At 36.4% G+C, this 24,202-nt stretch overlaps 1 protein-coding gene and 1 pseudogene across 3 annotated transcripts in view; one reads left to right on the top strand and one right to left on the bottom strand.

Moving 5' to 3' along the window:
- The window catches only part of GRM3 (glutamate metabotropic receptor 3), a 206,955-nt gene that overhangs the window by 65,659 nt on the left and 117,094 nt on the right, over positions 1-24,202 (bottom strand). For all 3 annotated transcript variants that reach the window (XM_016148028.2, XM_016148030.2, XM_016148029.2), the window contains exon 3: positions 7,086-7,941. In XM_016148028.2, coding sequence (XP_016003514.1) covers positions 7,086-7,941 — 856 coding nt within the window. The remainder of the gene's footprint in view (positions 1-7,085; positions 7,942-24,202) is intronic.
- Positions 3,456-3,573, top strand: LOC118611245 (annotated as a pseudogene).

Genomic DNA, 24,202 nt, shown 5'->3' with positions numbered 1-24,202 from the left:
GGAATAACGTCAGCATTCTTAATCTGTGCTTCATTAGGTGACAACTTAATCTTTTAAAATTCTTTAAAGAAAAGTCCTTCGTTTCAGTACATGATTGCCATTCTGGTCAGGAATTTTTTTCTAAATCCATTGAAAATACTTCCTTTCCAATGTCTTGAGGATGAGTAGTAGCACAAAGGCATGTGGAAGTGGAAAAACACGTGTCTCCAGTGCAATAGAGATTAGAAACCTTTAGAAGACTTAGGTTATTGTGGGATAATAGTAGGTGTGCTAAAGGTCAGGACTGTAGGCTAAACTTAATTTTAAACTATATATTAATTATAGCTTTAAACAATGCTCAGAATATTTTCTTCAACATCCAGACAACTATGTAAGTGATGTTCCTGTAAATATACCACAGTGTCCAAAAAGTCTGGAAACATCTGGGAAATAGTATATTTATCATATTTTTTTTCTGATAAGCAAGGTGCTAGAATCCATTTCTTTCATTCTTCATTGGGGGTGATTATTTTTTTCTGCTTGTTCGGGCGGCTCTTCAAATGAATCAAGATAAATTAAGGGTTATGAAATAATAAGAGTCATAATAATAACTATCAGATAATAATAACAAGAAGCAGCAGCAGCAGCAGCAGCAGCAGCAGTAGCAGCCGGAAGCTCAGGCCAAAGTGGAAAATTATGTTTTCTAGAGACTCCTGTTCTCTACCATGTGACCTTAAAATAAGAATAATTTCTCAAGCTTCTAAGGCACTAAAGCACAGATGCATGGTGCATAAACAAATAAGTAACCACATTAGTGGTGTCCTTTGGGGTTTAAATCTTATTCTTGTGACCCCAGGAAGCTGACCAGAGAGAAAAGGGAAGAAAGAAGTACAGGATATTTATCTTTACGTGTTCGAAATACTTTTGATCAGCAGAGCTGGAACAAGTTTCTGTGCTTTTGTGGGAACTACAAATGTTCCAGGGGAGGAAGAAAGATCAAGAGCAGTTTGCTCTTTCAGGGACTTCAAAGCCCATTCATCTGAAGATCTGGCCATTACCATTTTGGCTTCCTTGCTGTGCCTTGGATGGCCCTTAACTTTTCAAGAGGAGAGCCTTGCTGGGTTGGGGCCAGCTCAAACATATTCCTTGGAGTGCAGTGTCCCAGAAAATCTGCCCTTCCTGGCCTGTGTTCTGTGATTACAGTGCCATAGCAGGAGTGATCCTTGTACCTACTGGATGAGTCAGATGCAGAGATGAGTAGGGCAGAAAGGCTGAATTACCCATTTGCTGCCTCTGCTCCCTTCTAGGTGTGAAAAATTGTAAACCTAAGAACAAGGCTGGACCATCTCTACCAGGCTCTAGGTCTTCTCTGAACTCAGTAGTCTGTCTCTTTGCTGGTACCAAGAGATGAGTGTGCAAAAAGAAAAAAAACAACCAACTAAACAAACAAAAAACTGTCAGAGCTGTATGTTCCATTATCCAATCCCATTATGACAACCAGTCCAGCAGTAACAGGAAGTTGTCCTTTTCACTTGAAAGTCAAGCCCACAGAGTAAGATTTGTTCAGTGAGCTTAGGTTTTTTTTCTAGACATAAGATATACAAAAAATTTTCTAATCCAAAACAAAAACTGAAATCAAAATAAGACACAAAATAGAATGTAAGACCCTAATATTGCAGCTTCCAATGATCCTGCTTCTATATTTTGAGGTTATTCTGGTGCCTAGAGGCTGGTATAAGCTTTACAAAGTAGGGACTGCATCTGTCTTTTTTATTGTTGGGTCCCCAGGTCCTAGCATAATGTCTAAAAATACCTGTGGAATGAATGACTAAATCAGGACCCTGATGACTTTTTCTGTTACTTATTATGCGGTCTTGAATGAATTTTCTCTTGTTAAGTTCTCAATTTCTCCAATCTCAAATGTTTTAGCCCATCTCTACAAACCACACAGAGGAATGTTATGAATGTTATTCCCAAGATAAGGCCTACTCTACATAGGATGTGTCTTGGAACACCTCTGGCAGTACATCCAGTAAGTATAAACTCTTTCTTTTGAACTGGGTGTACTCTGGTTACCACTTCACCCTCACAGTTGAGTATGCTTTTATGTGCTTCAATAAGTAAAGATATTATTATCTGACATCCTGAATTTCCACTTCTAACTAGTGAGGAGTAAGGGCAAGTTCATCTTTGAGGAAGGCCTTTTGTAACTATGATATTATTCTATTCCACTTTCTGAAACTGATCTCAGAATAAAAAGTGAGAGATGATATTGTATTGTGAACACACAAAATGAGAGTGATATTGCATTTCTTTAAATGTAATAGCCCTTTCTGTTTCCTCTACTTTAACTGTTGAGTAGTTTAAGCTTTCCTTTCACGTGATGAGCACATGGAATTTTATTCAAAGCAATTTTGAAAAGTCACATGACACCAAACATAATTCTCATTTAAGTATTTATTTAAGAATTCTCGATGACATAGCTACTTTAGATGGAAAAATTTTATTGATAAAAAATGCTTTGAAACTTAAAAAAATACATATATTCTAAGATTTAGATTTGGAGGCTTAACTTCAAAAGTATGGATATTTTATGAACCACCTTAGCTCCAAATAATTGAAAAAGAAGATCCCAGGGGCCTTAAGGGGATCATAAATAAAAAGGAGCACAAAAAGAAACATATTTTGAACCTATTGATCGATCATCTTTCATTCCTTTAATAAATGTCCCATTAATGTCTAGTGTGAAACTGTGTTAGGTAGTTGAGATCAAAGTACTCAACTTCCCAGGATCCTTGTGTATATATAAAAGGAGCATTAGCTCCAGTGACCTGGATTTCAGTCTTGGCTTCTGCCACTAGCCAGATGATGACCTTGGACAAATCACTTTCAGTTTTAGGGCTTCATCCATAAAACAGTGATGAATAAGAGATCTAGCAATAATGCTATTTGGTTTTAAATTTATCTTAAATACAATGATAGAACATAACTAAAGGACAGTATTTAGATTAAAAAAAAAAAAAAGGAAGCCATTCCAGAAGTCATACACTTTTCTTTCTTGAAATTAATTTGTTAATGAACAAATACATTAAAATTTCACAAAAATAATCATAAATCTATGTATTGTTTTTCTCATCCTTTCAGTAAACATTTATATAATGCCCACTCTGAACTAGAAACCATGTTAGCTATTTGAGATCAGAGATGAAATGTATGTTCTCTGCCTTGAAAAAGCTCATGATCTAATAATGGAGACAGAGAAGGAAATACAAGTTTGAGTGTTAAGTGTTATTCATAAGTCAACAAATACTTACTGAGTGCCTATATGCTTGGACTACATCAGCGAACAAAACTGATAATGATCTGTTTTCATGGAGTTTATATTTTAAGTGTGAAGATCAAAAAATAAACATGAAATTAATAAGTGATGTGGTGGTATGAGAGAAAAAAATCACAGCGTAAGAAAGCAGACCAGGGTCTATGGCCATGCCACCTTGAACACATCTGATCTTGTCTGATCTCAGAAGCTAAGCAGGGTCAGGCTGTTTATTACTTAGATGGGAGACCACCTAGGAATACCAGGTGCTGTAGTTGTAAAAAAAAAAAAAAAAAAAAAAAAGTAGACCAGGTTAAAGGAAAATGGAGACACCTGTGGTGGGGGTTGGAGCAGTACATTGCAATTTTAAGAAGGATTGCCAGGTGGGCCTCGTTGAGAAGCTAACATTTAAGTAAAAGCTTGAGGGAAGTAAAGCAATTAATTAGCCACAGGGGACATTTGGGGACAGGGCATTACAAGCAGAGAGAACTGGCAGTGAAAAATCCCTAAGTTTGGAAATAAGGGTGAATGGAGTGAAATGAGAAAAAGAGAGAGTAAAAGGTGATGATGAGACAGCAAGAAAGAATAGGGAGGAGGCAGATCAGTTAGGGCCTTGTAGGACATTGTATTTTAATGTACACATTTAGCTAATTTAGCATCCTGGTACCCTTCCATAGTAATTCATTTTCTGTCCAATTCTCACTGCTAAGCATATTTACCTGGTGGCTGGTCTAAATTCCCTCTCTTTTCTATAGACTAAATCTGTTTTTTACCCTTTAGTCTCTTCAGAAATGGAGAGCAACTGGTAATGTCAGACGAATTGAGAAAGCTAAAAAGACCACTTTATGGTCAGGTGTGCATAGCCAAACCAAATTATAGAACCAAATTATAGAAGACAGTATTGAACAAGGCAGACAAAAAGAAAATACTTTTGTTTTTTTTACTCAAATAATGGCCTTATTTCTTTACCTTATTTGTCATTTAAGACTCAAATAGTCAAGAAAATGAAGATAATATTTTGGTTACATAAAACACCCTTATATCATATGGATACCAGAAGGAGAAGAGGGAGAGCAAGGACTTGAAAACCCATTTGAAGAAATAATGACAGAAAACTTCCCTAACCTGATGAAAGAAATACAACCCCAGGAAGTATTTAGAGAGTTCCAAACAAAGTGAACCTGAAGAGGCCCACACCAAGATACATCATAATTAAAATACCAAAGTTTAAATAGAAAGAGAGAATTTTAAAAGCAGCAAGAGAAAAACAATTAGTTACCTTCAAGGGAGCTCCCGTAAGACTGGCAGTCTATTTCTCAACAGAAGCTCTGCAGGCCAAAGGGCTTGGAACAAAACATTTGAAGTAATAAAAACCCAGGATCTACCACCAAAATTACTTTACCCATAATACTATTATTTAGAATCGAAGGACAGATAAAGAGCTTCCCAAATAGAAAAAGATAAAGGGGTCCATTACTACCAAACCAACATTACAGGAAATGTTTGAGGGACTTCTTTAAGAAGAATAAAAAGATATGTATCAAAAATATAAATAAAGAATGGCAATAAATATGTATCTATCAACATGTACTTCAAATGAAAAAGAGCTAAATGTTCCTATCAAAAGTCACAGGGTGGCTGAATGAATAAGAAAAAGAGACCCTTTGATAGACTGCCTGCAAGAGACTCCAGATTAAAAGACATTTCATGATGGGCTTAGAGGGTATTGTGCTGAGTGGAGTCAGTCAAATAGAGAAGGACAAATGCCATATGATTTCGATTATACATGGACTCTAAACAAAATAAACAAATGAAAAAATCAGAAACAAACTCATAGATACAGAGAACATTTTGAGAGTTACCAGATGGGAGGGGGGTTGTGGGGCTTGGTGAAAAGGAGGAAGGGATTAAGGAGTACATATTGGTAGTTACAAAATAGTCATGGAGATATAATGTATAGCATAAGGAATATAGTGACTAATATTGTAATAACTATAAAAGAAGAAAAAAATAAAACAAAAATAAAAACAAACAAAAAACACCTTTCAAGGGCTCCCCGAAATCTAAGAATTCCCTTTCTATGAATCATTGATGAATAGATATATTTGCATGCTAAAGGATAAGGAATGAACTAGAATAACAAAGTAAATTAATATATGTGGTAAATAAAAATAAGTAATTACCCTAAGGTAGTCTGAAAGGAGAAAAAGATGCTTATCTTATTAATCTTTAAGAATTAAGTGCATTATAGATACAATTTATAGATACCTAAGAGTTCACTTGTATTTAGGGTAAAGAAATATATATATTTTTTTACTGATTCTATGGTCCATTCTTATTTACTGAGGATATCAATGAGAACTGATCTGTGATTTTGAGATAAATGCCGATTTGCTATTATTTTTATATGTTTTTCTTATTTCTATATGGAATACACCTGTGGGAATACAGGGCAAAGAAAAAGTTTAATCTTTACCACTTATTCTAATGTTAAGAGAATGTATCCATCAGATGGATAGGAGGGAATGACACTGATTTCTACTACTTTTGGCTTCCTTAGAGTGGAATGAAGAAAAGATGTGCAAAAATGGCTAGGTTAGGGATTAGAATTCTAAAATAGGAAACAATGGTCATGGGCCCTCTCAGTATTACCAATACTTTTTCAGGCCATTTGACTTCTGAATGTTGATTTGTAAAGGAGACGTGAGAACTACCACTTTCTCCAATGATAGTATGATCTGAACCAACAAGCCTTCATGTCCTGAATGATAAATTAATTGAAACATACCGTGCAGACTAGAGTGATGCTGTAGTGCTGTGGGAGATTATAACAATTTAGGTAAATTAAAGCATTTTATCGTTACAATATTTTTGACATCAAAATCTTTTGTGCCCACTAATACTACTTACCATTTAATGATTTGGAATTAAGCTTAAGTCCCTAGGACCAGTATATTAATGCAATGATATCACTTGTACTTTAGTGGAGCATGCAAACCTAAAGATTTTATGCTTCTCATATGTTAGTAATACATTAAAATGCAATGTTATATTTAGAAATATTAAGACCGTATTTAGAAATAAATAAAGAGGCAGCAAACACCACTTCGAAGACACTTTTACATGTTCACTAGTGTATCGCAGTAACTTCTATCAATCAGTCTTCCATTTGCTTATACTCAGACTCCCAGAAAAAGTTTCATTTCATAATGAAATTTAAGAAAATCTGCAACTTTCAATGCTGACATGGAAATGTTTCTGTATGGCAGAAGAAATAAACTCAAATGCCTAGAAATCACCATGGTCTGAGTAGCTTTCCCTTTCTCCCCCTAATTAGATGTTGGGAAAAGAGTGACTTTTTTTCCCTCACTCACTGTGAAAGTTATGAGATTCTTTGCTCAAATTACCCACAAGGAAAGCTTGGAAGTTCACGTTCCTTACAGAGTTGTCAGGTCTGCTAAAGAAGATTAAGTGCCCTTATCATGAGTGTCATATCTACAGCTAACAAGAAAGGGAGCAAATGTTGCATAGCCCACATCTGGCAGCTACCATTGATCGGCACAGCCTAGGGAGCCTTTCAACTTCATGTAGTATGCCAGCCAAGGTACTCACTCAAAAATAAGTAAGAACATTAAAGAACCATCATGTAGCATCTTAGAATATTTATTTAACAGTTCGAACCCCCTTTTGAGGCTCCAAAGTAATGATTTCTGGATTGAGGCAAAAGGTATCTGATTTCTCTTTGATATCACCTGTTTGTACCTTAGAAAATTAGAGGCTCATTGCTCACCTGTGAAGTTGATTTTCAGCAAGTAATCCTTGTACAACTTCTTCCCATCCAGGATCTTCATAGCATCACAAAGTTTGGTGGTGTTGGGACAGAGGGTCCGCTGCATTTTGTGCAGGGCATGGGCCATGGCATACACCGCGTTCACCACAAACATGATCTTGGATTCTTGCTCGTAGTTGCTGCTGTCAATGGCTAGGTGCTTGTCGCAAGCACGCCGGTGGTTCCGCTTGTTCTGGAGGCTGCACTGGAACTTCTGTTCCCAAAAGTCCCGGAACCAGGGGTTGCGGTGGTTGTTGTAGGGGTTGAGGCTCTGGAAGTAGCGGTCGAACTGGCGGACTGGCTGCGAGGCTAGCTCCAGGGTAATGGCACCGTAGGCCACGTGCTCGCTGCCCTTGATGATGCTCTCCTGTGCGCCCCAACCATCGCTGGCCACCCAGGTGAAGGAGGCGTTGGCGCGGCTGGCGGCGGCAATGAGCTCGCGCGAGTCGTCCCCACGCATGAAAAGGACTACCACGCGCGCGTTGGGCTTCTGCAGCAGCTCTCGAATCACACTGTCGTAGGACTTGCGGATGTTGGAGCGACCCACCTTCTCCGCGGTGGCGATGCAGATGTTGCGCAGACGGGCTTCCTGCTCGAAGGCCTCGATCCCTGTCTCGCCATAGTCACCCTCAGAGGCCACAGTGGACACATAGGTCCAGTTGAAGAAACGCAAGATCTCGGCCATGGCTTTGGCCTGGTAGAAGTCAGGGGGCACGGTCCTGGCAAAATAATCATAGCGTGACTTGTCGCTGAGTTTGGCGCTGGTGGACGCGTAGCTTATCTGAGGGATCTGGAAGAGCCGAAGTAGGTTTGCCACCTGGGGGAGGGTGAAAGGGAAAAATCCCAGAGGTAAATAATCAGACATGAAAAATGAATAATATTAGCCTTTTACCCAGCTTTCTTTTCACCCCTAGATTGCTAAACTTTTCTTGATGCTTTGTCAGACACATTCCTGGGTAGTGTATTTTGAATACTAGGCAGCAGGTTCCAAGTAGGTAGTTTATGCTTTGGGAAAGGACATAGTAGAGAAATAAGAAGGGCAACCTTCTCTCTCCTAGACGTTATGCTAGATCCTGGACCAGGATCAATCCTGTTCAGGTGTCCTCAGTGTGGTGATTTGAAGTGTGTGGGGTCCTTCTTATAACTCAAACAATGAACCACAGTGAATTGGCCAAATTCAGTTTTTAGACAACTTGGCTGCAGATGTACAGAAGAGCCTGGATGTTGTCTAATTCTCACTTCCCCCTCTTTTGCTAAAAACGTCAGTCTCTGAAAGAGTTTAATTTGGGAACTGTATGCCACATGGACAGTCCAAATTAGACATTTATTATCTGGGGTAAATAAAAAAAATCAATTTTATTTGGTCCATCCAAAATTTTAGGCATATACTTTTCTAAACTTCAGAAAAGGTTGAACAATATTTTCTTTTCCTTTAAAAAAAAATTCTACTTGGGCTATATGAAAAAGCAAGCATATAAATGCTATTCTTATGGTATTTTAGATTAAAAAGCAAATGAGAAAGTATTGAGGATTTTGCCAAGAAAACAATCTATTTCAAAATATTTAACACTTATTCTGAATAAAGAACTTAAATTTCTTATAATTCACCTATCAATAATATTTCACTATTTTTCTTTATTAAAGATTAAAAAAAAAAGAAAGTGACACTAGCTTATCAAGGAATTTTTTATGCATAGAGTATTTACATAAATGTATGTTTTAAATATCTACACCAATTATATGTATATCTAATTTTTCCTGGCTACCCCACATGTTCTGAACATGTCTATCTGTGTCCTGACTTTAGTTGAGTTACATGATATACTAAGTGGACTTTAATCACAAACGACATTCAATACTCTGATATACTCTGAGTACCTTGAAATTTTCCTTCTGGAAATTGTGGTTTCAGATTTATGTTTGACGTGTAGGCAGCACACAGTTTGAAATAGGCAGCTGTTAGCAAAGAGCACAAGTAACATAAAAGAACTGACATCTGAGCCCTGATTAATCATCATTTCAACTGGCAAAGGAAACCAACAGCCAAGTTCATACACAGCCACACAGCATGTTCTTAGAGATCTGGCCTGCTATAAAACCAACACTTGATATAGCCTGGAGCTATCAAAAATATTTTCTATATTTTTATCAAGTCCTAGTACTTCTCACTCAACTACAAATAGAACAGCTAGAAAATCTGGCACTTAGCATGCAATATAATGCAAATTTAGGACCCGAATGTTTCTTGCATTTTACATTTAATCAAGACTTTTTATATTTTAGGAGGTGAGTTAATTCAGGGGTTGAGTGGATGGGTAGGTAAATGGAGGATGAAGGCTATTATACCATTTATTTCTTCTTTCCTTGAGACCAGGAGATCCTGGACAAAATGGCCTATACCAATTCATTTGAACATAGGAACATTGCTCATTTACTCAGCCTGAATGAGATGATACTGAGCCATTACTGCCAATACTTCTATACCGAGTACCTGGCTTCCTTTGGGTTTATGTACTGCTGTGGCAGACTGGACCCTGTTTGTGCATAAGCTTTGCCTGATTATGAAGTTTCTGGGAGCACTGGAGAGGCCATCTCTTCTTGATTCACAGTGTTCTCATCTTTAAGTTATATTCATCAGAAACTAAACTCCTCAGGGAAGCAGAGAATGAAAGGACCTGAAAGATGCCCAGAGACATTATTTTCACTAGGCACCACAGTGAAAGAATCCTAAATGCTAAACTTCTTTTGAGAGGTATGAATAATGAGAAAGTACTAAAGAAAATAGTTCTTGTCTTTTGACTGATAGGGTCCTGTGGCTTCATGTCTACCTCTCCAGGATATCTGAGAACAATTTACAAATTTATGAACAAGACAGGCTGTACAAGAGAATAAACTAGGTGTAGAAAAATGACAATGTGGCAATGATTCTCTATCCTGGGAAGGGGGCACAATAAGGTGTAGCATTTTTGGGAAGGTGGTGGGTTAGAATAAAATTGCACTATTGCTATAATTTTAGGAATAGCTCTCTCTCTCTCTCTCTCTCTCTCTCTCTCTCTCTCTCTCTCTCTCTCTGTGTGTGTGTGTGTGTGTGTGTGTTTAATGAGACTACAACCTGCTCTGTAAAAAAACAGGAGTATTTGGTGAGCTGAAACATGAGAATGGAACACTAATAGGGAAGTAAGTATAATCTCAATTGTATCACCTGTAGTGAATAATAGAACAAAGTGTTGAATTAATTGTATATGGTGAGCTGTTCCTTTTCAAATTAGTTTCCTTAGATTATAGGAGTAAAAATGCTTAATATAAAAAGTAATCACCACAAAAATCAGCAGATTATAAATCTCCCTTTCTTTTCCTTATGTACTTGAACATGTTTTCTAGAGAAGAATAAAGTTCATAGCTTGGTTTATGCATTTAAAAAATGTATTTATTCTGTTTTAAAACTTGTTATCACTGTACTGTGTGTGTGTGTGTGTGTGTGTGTGTGTGTATTCTCCTTTGATATTCACAACAACCTTTTATGAAATATATTATTACTTCTATTTTAGAGGTACAAAAACTGAGTTCTGCTAAGTGAACAAACTTGTTAATAATCATATAATTAGAAAGTGGGAGGCAAATCAAGATTTTCACTTTAAGTACCATGGCTGTTCTGTCATAATTTCCTGTCTATACTCTTTTTTGTGACTGTGAATCTGAAGTTTGAAGCACAGAAAGGCACCCAGGTAGGAAGAATAAAAGAGAGAAACCAAGCAATGTTGCGGTATACATCAGGGATTGTCTAATTGCTATTCGTAGGAACATTCTTTTTGACATCAAACTTAGGGTTGGGGATATCCAGATAGTTATCAGATGGATATTTCTTGTCTCATTTGTCTGAAAACTGGACATCTGAAACATTCTTGAGTTTCTTTACTAGCCATATGGTTTCTCTGAGAAAGCATGAAGAATAAAGGGAACTCCTACACTGGACAACATTTTTGAAATACGAATAATTTTAGGATGGGGAAATAATGTGAAATTTTGGAAGACAGTTACCCAATTAAGTTATTAGTAGGAGTAAAGGAAGAAAATTAGGATCTAGTTATATATACTTTAAGAAAAAAATGTTTTCAAGGTAGAGATACTCTTCTCATAAATAGAGACTATAAAAAGTATATAGTTTAAGAGAGATAGAAAGACTTAAAAAATAATTCAGATAATACAGAGCTCAGCAAGACAGAACAGACAAGATCTCCAAAAAACCAACTGGGTTGCTGGGATGCATTGAGGAATTTGAGTGCTAAAAGAACCAGTGATAAGGGATGGGTACAATTGGTATGTTGGGTCCTTGGGCATCCCCATGGCAACATAAAAGATGGGCATGAACCTGTGAGAATTAGGAATGCTAAGGTACAGAATGTGAAAAGTGATTGTTGTTATTATTCTGTGTGTAAATTATGTTTCAGGAGATGTGGTGGGAAGAGAGAACCACTGGATGAGAAAGTCCATTCCAGAAGAGTAAAAGAAAGACACTGCCCAGTCTCTCTTGCTTTCTCATTCTCCCTTATGAGAATGTTTCCTAACTTGGAAATGGTGATACAGTAATATGAAAAAGTTATTCCACATCAAAGTAGGAAAGAAGAGTGAAATAAAAATTCATGATCATAGTAATTGAGTTTACCTCTGTTCCAAGTTCTGGAAGAAATTACAGATTAAATGATGTAATTACCATGAATAATCTTTGAGAAATCGATAATAGGAGGACTGTCAGAGGGTGCAAAGGGAAGAGTAAGAGCAAATTCAGGAACTCTAAATCAAGAATAAATATGAGTAAATAAGCATGATATATTTTGATAACCTTCTGGAAAACCTTCTGTTTTTTAATAGGGAGCATGTAGGCACTTAGAAATGAACAAGGCAATTACTGGGAATCAGCACAGATTCATTAAGAATCAATGTCACTACAATCTCTTCAACATTAGCTGAACCATTTAGGGAAGAGTAGTAGCGATGGAGAGTCATAACTTCAATGTATCATTGATGACATTACTTGGACTCTTGTGGAAAAGAAAAATGGTAGGAATTAGATGACAAAGTTAAATACACTAAAAGAGAACAACTTGGAAGAAAGTCTGTATGACATGGTCAAATAAGATTAAATTTTTATCAATGACTTTGGAAAAAAATATTAATAAGCTACAAGATCATTATATTCCAGAGCTGAAAGGAGCCATGAAGATAATATAAGCCTTTTGCTTTATAAGTTATAAAACTGAAGCTTATGAATAAGTGGAAAAGCAAAATTTAAAGTCTAGTCTCTTGATTTTTCCAAAAGATGAGTCTCCTTCTCTGGCAATAGGGCACTATTACAGAGGGAGAGATGTACATTTCTGGATTTAAGTTAAAGTTACACAACCGAAGAAAGAATACGAGGGTACAGATACAAAGTTGAATGTTGCAGAACTCCCCCAGAAATCCAAGGGTGACAAAACTCAAAGAGGAATTATTAAGTGGTTTGCTCTCTTTAGATTCTAATTTAGATCCCGCTGTTATAGATGTATTATCTCCTTAAGTCCTCATTACAACCTTATGAAGTAGATATATTATTATTCTATTTTAGATTGAGGAACCAAGGCACAGAGCATCTAGAGATCTTACTGAAGAGCCCATAGGTGGGGAAGACAGGATTTGATCCCAGGCATTTGACACTGTGCTCAACTTCCCACACTGATCGAATCCATTCTGCAGTCCAAGCTCTTAATCTCTGCTTTATGGGATTCTTTCACTACAATGTAGCAATGATATATTTTAAGTTATAACATGTTTGTCTTCTTTTATTTATGAAGGCATGGACTTGATTTGAGGACTAAAGCAATAATTCTTTGTTATTAAAAGTATACATTTTCTTTGTCAGTCTATACTTTGTGGTGGCTCCATAAATATTTGTTTACTGATTGACCATCTACTGAGATAACAAGAGTTGTCTAAGAATTCAGCGGAAATTTCAACTGAAAGATTTAAAGCTTTAAGTTCTAAATATCATGACAGGTTTATGATTTATGTGAGAAACACATGACCTTATGGCAGAACCTGTTATTTCCTAGGGCCTGAGAGGCTGGATGCAGGTTTAGCAGAAGCCTTTTCCACATGTAACATGTACTAGGGTTTTATATTCAATATTCAGACACATTGGGGTATCCATTTTCTGGATGGTTTGAATTTATCCAGGGTTAGGTATTGCAATATTTTCATTGTAACCTATCAAGTCACAAATGTCTTAACTTTTTTTCTTTTTGGCTCAAGGAGAAATGCTTAGGTATTTACATTAGTCCTGTGGACACTCTTTCCATTCAGGATGTCAATGATGTACTCATTGCAAACATGAGCTTTGTGTCTTCTGTGGTGACATAATGCCAAATATTTCTTTTAACAAAAGACGAACAGGAGTATGTAAATTTAGAGTCTAGTAGAAATAAGTTTCCCACTAAAGTAATTGTCCATCATGAGGATTATATTCAGAATTTTCCTTGTTGTTGACTTCTGAGGCTGTGCAAATACTTTAAGTAAAATACAGTCACTGTTTTTTTTTTGTATTTTTTTGTTTTGTTTAGTTTTGTTTTGTTTTTTGGTGGACCTATGCTTAGCTTCAAAAATTCCAGATGGCAAAGAGGCATCAAATGCTTACTTTCCAAGAAAAGTTTTATCTGCAGAGCTGAAATGTGTCCATTTGAAAAAAAACCCATTACTTCTGTCCTGAGAATCAGGAGACTCAATGATGGGTTTGCCTTTATAGTCTGTGCTGTTCACATATCTCTTGGGGGCTGGTTTCCACAAAAGCCTATACCTTCAGTTATTTTATCACACATGCAATACTGAATGCTTTGTTTCATTCTTTTAATTGAATGCTTATACGTAAGCCTGGAAGAGAACCACTGAGTGCTGCATTTTGAACAATCTGCTACTTCATAATCCAGGTTACTACATAAAGCAAGTTCTAAAAGTTGTGATGATAAGAGCCTACAGTGACCCTCCTATTCAGATTGATGAAGTTGCTCTATTAGCTGCATAACATTCCAGATTGGCTTAGATTTTAAATGGGAACTGGAGGTGAGAAACTGCCTGAGGAATTCAAGCTGTTCAGATCATGTGAGCTATCTATCCGTCAAGAATGCCAATCCTATTGTTATTGTGGAAAGGATTAGTCACTTTTTCTTTTCTCTCTCTTTTTTTTTTTTTTTTGGACTACACTACTTGCAGTGCATCTGGGAATGTTTTGCATAAAAGAAGTTGACTGAAGCCTACCTTTGAAGGCCAGAGATTAATTTGGATTTAGGAAATCATATAATGGAGTGTAGTAAATGTCAGTTTACTTAGAATAATCTGCAAAAGTCACTGATTCTTACACATCAAGGGCCCCCAAAACACTCTGTTCAAAGATTTATATTGCCATTCCAATTCAATAGCATGACTCAATTCCTATGATTTTGTATGGACATTCCAGATAGGGGATCCCTTAATCATGGCAGCAACTTTCAAAATGAGCTCAAAGTAACCACTGATTTCTATTTCAACCTTTTCTGAAATTGTTGCAGTCAACACTTGTGCTTTGGAACTCAGATATTCAGACATTTTCATTTTTTTATGTGTGACTAGAGACTTATTAATAGCTAGATTATCCATTTTGTCATACTCAGCTCATCAATGAGGCCGAAATGATATATATATCACATAGGATTCCTTGAATTATATTTTTTCAGGAGACTGGTATTATAGGACACAGATTTCTCAACATGACAGCGCCACTTCACATTTGACAAATGTCTGTCTTGCTCCCTTAATAACAAGGCACTATCTCAGGAATAACTTTATTTCCATCCACACTTAGTGGGAACTTACAGAAGGAGCAAGAAGGTTATTTTACCCTCTAAATCAGTCTATATGTGCTCCTTGCTCCTTTTTTATCCTGAGAATTATTTTCAGGAGAAATCATGGAACCAAATTGGTTTGGATTCCAGTCACTAACAATGGGATCAAAAGGTTTATGTCATATGTGGTCCAGAGGGCATTAGTGTTTGCCAACAACAATGGCAAAAGCGTAACTCCTGAGGTGACTTGACACCAACAGACCTGATAGAAACACATCCTTTAGTGCCTTAGATATTGATTTTTGACAGTGCCTCTTGAGAGCCACCAGGTGAACTAATCCATATTTTTCTGTGGCTCTTGGAGTCACTTTTATAACAATAATATTACAAATATAGCCTTGTCAATTAAAAAAAAAGGCATTCCTGTCCTCACTGGCTGTTATCCAAATGCTGTTGGGTATGCCTAGAAAAATCTGAGGGCTCCAGGCTAATTAAAAAAAAAAAAAAGATTATTATTTACTCCTGAGGTTCTGTGGCAATAATTAAGGCAGAGGAATATATACTATATGTATTATTTGTAGCAAATAGGACTGTGTTTTTCATGTTTTCCTGTTAACTTTCATTAATTCAACAGACTGTTAGGTACAAAAGCAAATAGTGGTTCAGTGCACAGGATTGGAATCAAAGAGGCCAATATCGAAATCCAGCCTTTTTTCTCACTAGCTGTGTGAATTTAGGGAAGTTATTTTAATTTTTGAAACTTCGATTTCTTCATCTGTAAAAAGGGAATGGTAGTAGTCTCTGGCTTATGAAGTTATACAAGGATTAAATGATAAAAAACATGTGAAGCACTTAACTCACTGGCTGGCATATAGTAAATGCTCAAAAAGTGATAAAGTGATAGAGATGATACATAATGTTTAATTTAATCCAGTCATTCATTCAGTATACTTGAAGAGATGCCAATTATACAAGGTACTCTTCTAAAAGTTGGGTTTTTCTAAGACCAGTAATGGACCCCTACTACCTTTCGGGAAGTTATAGTCTGGAAAGAGACAAACATAATGAGGATAAATTTTGAGATATATGTATACACACTTATACAAAAGCACAGATGAAGGAATAACTAAGCTCAGGTGAGTCATGGCAGGCTCCCCTGCAGAGGTAACATTCAGGCTTGATCTTGAAGAGTAAGTGAAAGTTCGCCAGGCAGAGAATGGAGGAAGAAAGTTTATAGACAGAAGGACACAGAGATGGGAAAATGCACATTAAATTTAATAGTATCAGATAGTTCAGTATTATCTGGGTACCCAGTGCCTGGTAAGGATTCGTAGGATAAGAAAGAATAGAGGGACTGTGGCAAGACTGCTAAGTATTTCATATGCTACACTAGAGATTTTGAATTTTATTCCTTAAGAGACAAAATGACATTAATTTTTTTTTAATTAAAGGACATGGCCAAAGTTATGTTTTAAAAAGACTATAGTGGATGACATCCAACTTGAAAAGAAAGAGTCAGGGAAGGGCAGTCAGATGTACAAAATACTCATTCTGACTTAGCCTGTGAGTTCTTGAAGGCCAGGGACCATGCAATCCCAAGATCGGTGAATAAGTTAATAATAGAAAGGTCAAGATTGGAGGTTTAAAGAAAAAATTTGAGTCCACTTAAAACCATTTATTTGATGGGTAGTAATTACTCAAGTACTGTATCTTAATTTGTTCTGTTTGTGTCATTACAGTTCACCTTGTATCTGTGGAAGGAAACAGGTCATAAATAATGTTGGTTGTCGGAGACTGTAGAAAGGTTAAAAAGCTTTTAAATTCCTGGAAGAATCTCAGAAAAAACAACATAAAAACTTTTTTTAACATAGAAATAAAAACAGAATTTGTTAAATAGCCATTGATGACAGTTGAAATTCAGTGGATGGCAGCAACCTGCTGATATTCCTTAAAAGTACTGTGTAAAACCTGGGCGATCTGTTCTTAATGCACATATGTAGTTTTCCTTTCAATGAAAAGTTACCTTTTTATAGAAAAATTCTGAACAAATTGTAATTTCTGTGTTCAATCACATCTGTTTTCCACTTTGGGCGAGCTTAATTACCTGATTTGCATTTTATGAGGCTGCATTGTGAACCTAATGGCAGCTACCCAAATTGGAGGCCCAGTGCCTAGGAGGGACCAACTAGTCCCTGGGATGCACACCCTGCGCACTTAACCCTACTAAGAGATGGCATATTTCTTCACATGTTTCGCCATTCTGACTACTTGGCAAGGAAATTTAGCATACAATTTTTGAAGGTGTTACTTCTAATGTATTTTCCCCTATGGCACGAATCAGGATTTTGTCTCTGGTAACAGAGGGATTTCCAAAATATGCCAGGTGGTGAAGTTAAAAATAGCGTCACCACAATTTAGTGCTTAACGTCCCACTGACATACTGCCTCGAGCATCAACAATTACTTAGTTTAACTGCAGGTGTTTTGGGAACACTATCCTTAAATTTCTGAAGTCCACTAATTAGAAAATTACTCTGTAAGTTTTCAACTGCATTTTTCATAGACTAGTTGAAGTACTTCTACTACATTAAATCAATGGACTTTAATATCAACTGCTAAGTGTTGGCTGTTTTCACATTGAAATACGGAGCTTTGTACATATCAATCCATTAAAAATGTACATTTTTAATGGTAATTTGGAAAGAGAACTTTGTGACGTTAAAGCAAAATCACATTAGGTTAAACTAAAAGTGTCTGGAGCCCTATTTCAAATAGCTTGCCGATTAATCTATAATCATAATATAAAATGCTTGCTGATATCTCAGAAATGTCTGTATATCTTGCTTTCATCCCATTACAGACATGTGACCGCAATAGAAGCTGGTTCTCAGCCCTGGGCCATTCTACTGCTCTGTGGACAGTGGTCCTTATGGTAACCTCTTATTTTCCACAAGAGTGGTTTCCAAATAAACCCATGATGGAAGGGGAATTAATTAAATAGTAAATTAACTCTAAAGCAAAGGGAAAAATAGTACACCTTAGATAAGTGAGAAAGTTCTATAATGAAATAATATTAACAAAAGCATTTTTAAGTTGCTGTTGCTAGTACCCGTCTCCCTGTGATTAAGTCCTTGAACAGTATTGCCCTTTAGAGGAGGGGAAGCAGGTGCATGGAGGGAGGTTGTAAACAAAGAGTTTCTGGCTGAGATAACTTTGGAGTTAGGTTTTTCTGAAGCTTACATTATGTGAGAAAGTGAACAGGACAGCAGTGTGGGAGGCCAGTTATCTGGATTCTAATGTTGATTCTGCTACTTGTAAAGTGGTAGAAACTTGGGTATTTAACCTTTATGAGCCACAATTCCTCTTGGAACTGTTCCTTTTGGACTGGATATGTTAAAAGTTAAAAAAAAAAGGCTAATAGAGAATATTTATTAAAATCTAAAGTTGAATGCTCACTATGGTGAAACACTAACATTGCTTTTCATGTATTTTCTCATTTAATTCTCATAATCACCCAGTAAAAGGGGTACTACTAATAGTTCTATCTTAGATATAAGAAAAGAGGCAATGCGAGGTTAAATAAATTTGTCTGTCCGCACCCAAAGTTTTAATCACTAAACTGAAAATTTTTATAAAAGGCACACTAAAAGTGTATATTTGTAACATACCTGTGCTATGATTATTGTATTTGCAATATTAAACTCACTAAATGCGACTATCATTTTTACTTTTTGGGTGATAGAGACATTAAAGATAGATTAGTAAATGAATTTTGAATGCTGTCACTCTGCTTTTCTTAAGGACAGGATGATGTTTCCTTCTTTGCATTAGGTACAAGCACAGTATCTGGCATCATCGGCACTCTGCATATTCTTTATTTGGAGAGACTGCACAGAGCTAGATGGTACTGGGTTCCCAGCTGTATTAAGTCTTGGGTGATTGTCTCTGGATAGTCAGTCTAAGGGCAAATAGAGTGGAAGTCTTAGAGCTGCTCTCAAATCAAGGCATCTTTTGTGACACACATGTAGGCAGTGGAGGTAAGGAAGATGGGGGTACTTTTGCCCTGCATGCTCACTTTGTTACATCATCTGTATTTTGCATCAAACCTAATTTTCTATTGTTGGAAAATGCTGATTTTTATTTATGAACATCCAGACTGTTCTACAATAGGTAAGTCATGGTTGTGATCTTTAATTCAAGATTTGTTTAGGGCTTTCCAGCCTTCTGGACACGTGGTAGGTTATCATACTTTAATTCTTTCATTTCATTCAAAAAGCGTTTATTCTCAATCTGGAAAACATGTCCGCAATACAAAGAGAAAAGATCTATTTCCTAAACTCAAAGAGCTTAGAGTTTGGTGGAAAAATAGATATGTAAATGAACAATTATATTTAATAAGATAGTATTAGAGAAGTGTGTTTATGTAGCAGGAACTTGGGAAAGGTTTCTCAAAAGGGCTAGGGTTTGAACTGAGAACTGGAGAGAAGGATTTGGCAAGGCCTACAGACAGCTACAGAGACTACATTCCAGGTGGAAGAAACACTATGTTTTCTTTTTATGAAAAAAAAAATATGCAGATACTATCCAGTAGACTATGAGAAAGCAACTTTCAGGGAAGACTTCAAAGATGTTTTCTATTTACACAGATCTAAAGTCCGCTCATTCTGTTACTCTCTCTGGTCTGCTAGTACTTGTCAATCGATACTTGGGTCCTACACCTTTTGGCATGGATTTGATATTTACAAATTTGCTTATTCATGTCTCAGGGGTTCATAATATATCTACCATTTAAAAATTTTATTTTACATTCTCTCTGCTCCATATTACTCAGATTTTAAAAATAATATTCTTGCTGTACCTAAAATATATATGCTTGATAAATGCTTGTTTTCTGATGACAGGTGATTCTTTGAGTGCCCCACTTATAATAAACCAGTGATTTGAGATGTTTGAGTCACCAAGTTCACAAAAGTACTGCCATAATCACGTGAAATAACAATTGACTTAAAAGTAATTCTGATGGAAAAGAAGCTATTATTTATTTTCCTTCATGTTTTAGATACTTCCTTTGTAATCATTCACATCCTAATAGAGTATTTTGCTTGAGCAAAATATAATTGTAAAATTAATAAATGCCCTTCAATATCATAGACAGATGGTTCCTGACTTATGATGGCTTGACTTATGATTATTTTTATTGTACGATGGTTTAAAAGTGATACACATTCACTGAATGTACTTTGAATTTTGACCTTTTCCAGGGCCAGCCATATGTAATCCAATACTCTCTCGTGATGCTGGACAGTGGCAACAAGATGATTTTTCCCAGCTGTAGGTTAATGTGTATGTTCTGAGCATGTTTAAGGTTGGCTAGGCTAAGCCATTATGTTCGTTTGGTTAGTTGTATTAAATGCATTTTTGACTTACGATATTTTTAACTTATGCTGGGTATATTGAGACCTTACCCCATTGTAAGTTGAGGTATATCAAATGCTAATATCTAGTTCAAATGCTAACATGTTACTTCTCAATAATAGCCAGCTTTCGCTTGAATAATTCTAGTGACAGAGGACTCACTTCCTTACATACTCCTCCTTCCAGATTATTTCATTTTTAAGAACTCCTTCTATGTTGGTCTTAACTGTGTCTTACTCTAAATAAGTTTCTCAGTGGAAAAATAGGGATAGTTTTGTAATTGAGCAATGTTTGAAAATATTTTGAAATGTTACAATTTGAGGTGCTGCTGGTACCTAGTCTAGTGTGTAGAGGTCAGTGATGATGCTAAACACCCCACAATGCATGGGGCAGCTCCACACAACGAGAATTGTCTGATAGTGCCAAGGATGAGAAACTCTGCTCTAGATTTAATTTATTTGTTCACACACAAAAAATGTTGATTTTCACATTCAGCAGTCTATCCAACACTTGGATACAGCTAACTATCTGAAGTCTTTTGTACCTCCAAGTCTTTCAGCTCAGCAATTCATGTGTGACTCTTCCCCAAAGCATTAGAATTTAAAGGAGAAATGAGTAATTGAGGGAAGGCAATGCTTAATATAAATTGACCAGTGATGGTCTACTTTTACACTGTGGAGGAAAAATAGTAGTGTAATGTTTTTATGTGTTGTCCTCCTTACCCCATCTAGATAAAATCTGTGAAACTTACTGCAAAAAATTTAGTTTAAGGATATATTCTTCTCAGAGACATCATGTGAGCAATGCATGGTGTGTCCAAAGCCATGTCACGATGAACAGTCTTATAATGACCATCTCCTAGGGTTAGAGAGTTCTTGGGATGTGGACATTGCTAAAAATTCTGTGAAAGGGTTGATTACACCAGGGATGAGAAGAAGTAGTAAGATCCTTTCATGACTCTCATCTGCCCTTTCTATAAGCTCAGCTTTTAGATGTCATCTAACTCAAAGGTGCAAAGAAAGTGCCTCCTGAAGCAATCCCACTGATAAAGCAATCTTGACCCAAGAGGGGAGATTACAGTCTAAAATAGACCCCATTCGTGGCTGAGGTCACTTTGACACTCAGGAACACAACAATAACTAGGTCAATTTATATCTGTCATGTTCCAGATAGTATTTGTTCCAACTAGATAGGAAAGACTGACAAAATTATATATGCTCTGAAAAGAGTGAGGAACATTTTTGCAACATTTCAAGGGACTTGAGACTGACAACTTAGGAGCTCTAACTACAGTCTATTTGAAAAAGCACGAACATAAACATTGCTTCAAAATAAATACCACATAGACAATTGCTTAGCTAACAGCAACTGGTCTGCTCGCTTCTTGAATAAATACTATTTTCCCTGAAGTGGGTGGATTGCAGGCTTATAGAGAAGAGCTTTGAAAAGAAACTTACTCACTAGAGGGGTCAGATAGACTCTATGTATATTTCCTAATAAAGATTTTGATGTTAGCTTTCATTGATTACCAAATTAAGAAATCAATATTGTTCCTTTATAAAAGGGACTACCACAGAGTGCTTTGTCTTACTTAATGAGAGCATTGAAAAAATAATTATCCAGGTCTTCATCAGTGGTGATACAGCTTAACCCAGCAAGTCATTAAGAATTTCTCCTTTCATGCTATTTTTGCTATCTGCAAACAATTTCTGTTATATTGAAACATCGGGCTATATCTCTTTTGATGACTCCTAGGAGAATTCTTCTCCTTTAGTGGTAAAGTAATGAAAGAAGAGGAAGCTAGAAAGTGCCCCCTGAAGCAATCCCACTGATAAAGCAATCCTGGCTTAAGTGGGGGAGATTATAGTCTAAAGCTGACTTACACAAAAGAGAAGATGCACAAATATTATTCTCTATAATTTTCTCTCTCAACAGGCAATTTCGTGCCTGAAAACTCTTGTGACCTGGTTTGGGACTGGATAATAAATTAGATAATAGGAATTTTAAAAACTGTATGGTGGATTTGTACTAATACATTTCTTCTACAGTTTTACCCTCTTTTTCCCCCTGCTTAGTTTAAGCAAAGATACTTTCCAGGAACTATTCAGGAAGTCAAAAGTAGTTTAAAATGAATCGCAGTTTTGACCGATGTGCATAGATCTTGGGGCTGCCAGCTACACGCTGTCACCATGGTCACCAGACTCTAGGGTGTATGATCACTGACCCCTACCACAGTGATCTAGAGCAAAAGCAGATGAGTATGAGAACCACCTTGAAAAATATACTCTGCTAAAATGTTTCCCTAATTAGTGTACAAGAGTGCCTTAAATTCATCATTAGAAATGTATTGCTTTGGATTGCCATTGACTATTTTTTTGGAATTCTGATGAAAATGTGAATATGTTTCAGAAGGATAGCACATTTAAATTCTTAGCTGTATGAGTTCCCTAAGGCTTCTTTTCATTCCAGATGCCTACCTGAAAGCAAGGCCTTGTGGAAAAATATTTCTTAGAAGACTGCCTGAAGGTCATTGTATAGTCAAATTGCTCTACCTTCAAGCTTACCATGGTTGGGATATGTGTATGGCCTAATCAGAGCCTGATTAGTCAGGGCGACTGCAGGCCATGGTGGAGGGTGTGAAGCCCACTTTTCCTCTTCCTCTCCAGAGCACTGCCTTATTCCTGTCACACAGACCTCTGCCACAACTTTCTGATTGACCTCCTCAGATCCATCATCTTATTGCCACTGTGGTCCAATTAGCCTTTCTCCAATGCAACTTTTATTCTATCATTCATCCTCAAAACCTTACTAAAGGTCATTTCTTACCCTGTGAGCCACATGAACATATTCTGAACTGTAGTCACTATTATTTCACAGTAGGGTAGTACTAACAATCAGATTTTTAAGTTCCTTAAGGGCAAGGCCATGTTCTCTATTGCTTTTGTGGTCTCTCTGACCCCTACCACAGTGAGAGCTTTGTACAGATTTACTTGCTGATGAAACGCAATGGGGACCAGCAATGACTTCAGGCAACTACTTGGCCACTGGGAGGGAAGGCCACAGAGTTGATTTTAGATGTGGCTCTTCCACTGACTTTTCTTATAATTTTAGGAACATGATAGTTACCATTTATTGAATCTGTTAGTTTCTTTGTGAGGCATTTCCCACAAATTCTCTCAATTTATCCTCTCAACAATTTAAAGATGGAAGCCATTTTCCTTATTTTATGGGTAAACTAGTACATGGAGAGGTTGGAATGCAAACTAAAGCCTTTCTGATGTCAAAATCTATACCATTTTCAATAGAGCATGATAATTTTGGTTTCCTTATATTGTGGAGAGAAAAAATGTATTAGCATTTGTGACTTTATTGTGATATGGACCAGAAAATTAAATAATAAGCCGGGTCCTTTGCTGATTAAGAGATGCCTTTTTCCCTTGTGAACAAGAAAAGGATTTCAGTAGCCCACCATTTTTTTTTTCTCTAAAACAATCTGACTTCTGTTGTGGAGTATATAGGTAATAAAAGAGTAGAATTAGATTAAACATATCTATTTGCCTGGAATAGTTTGTTAATTACTTTAGATAAATAGATATTTACACATCTGCTGTAGAGTACTATTTACTGCACTGGGAAAAACAAAGGTTAAAAAGGCATATACATAATCCCTTACTAGTGGTAATATCGGGTATAATATAAATATGCCTGGCACGTATCTGGTGATATTTTATTAAAAGTATAACATATATATATATATATATATATATATATATATATATATATATATATATTCTCTCTTCTCACATAGCAAATTCTC

Source organism: Rousettus aegyptiacus, unplaced genomic scaffold, assembly GCF_014176215.1.
Source record: "Rousettus aegyptiacus isolate mRouAeg1 unplaced genomic scaffold, mRouAeg1.p scaffold_m13_p_13, whole genome shotgun sequence".
In the NCBI taxonomy this organism is placed as follows: Eukaryota; Metazoa; Chordata; class Mammalia; order Chiroptera; family Pteropodidae; genus Rousettus; species Rousettus aegyptiacus.
The sequence above is the reverse complement of the archived record's forward strand: the minus strand, read 5'-3'. Positions and strand labels throughout refer to the sequence as shown.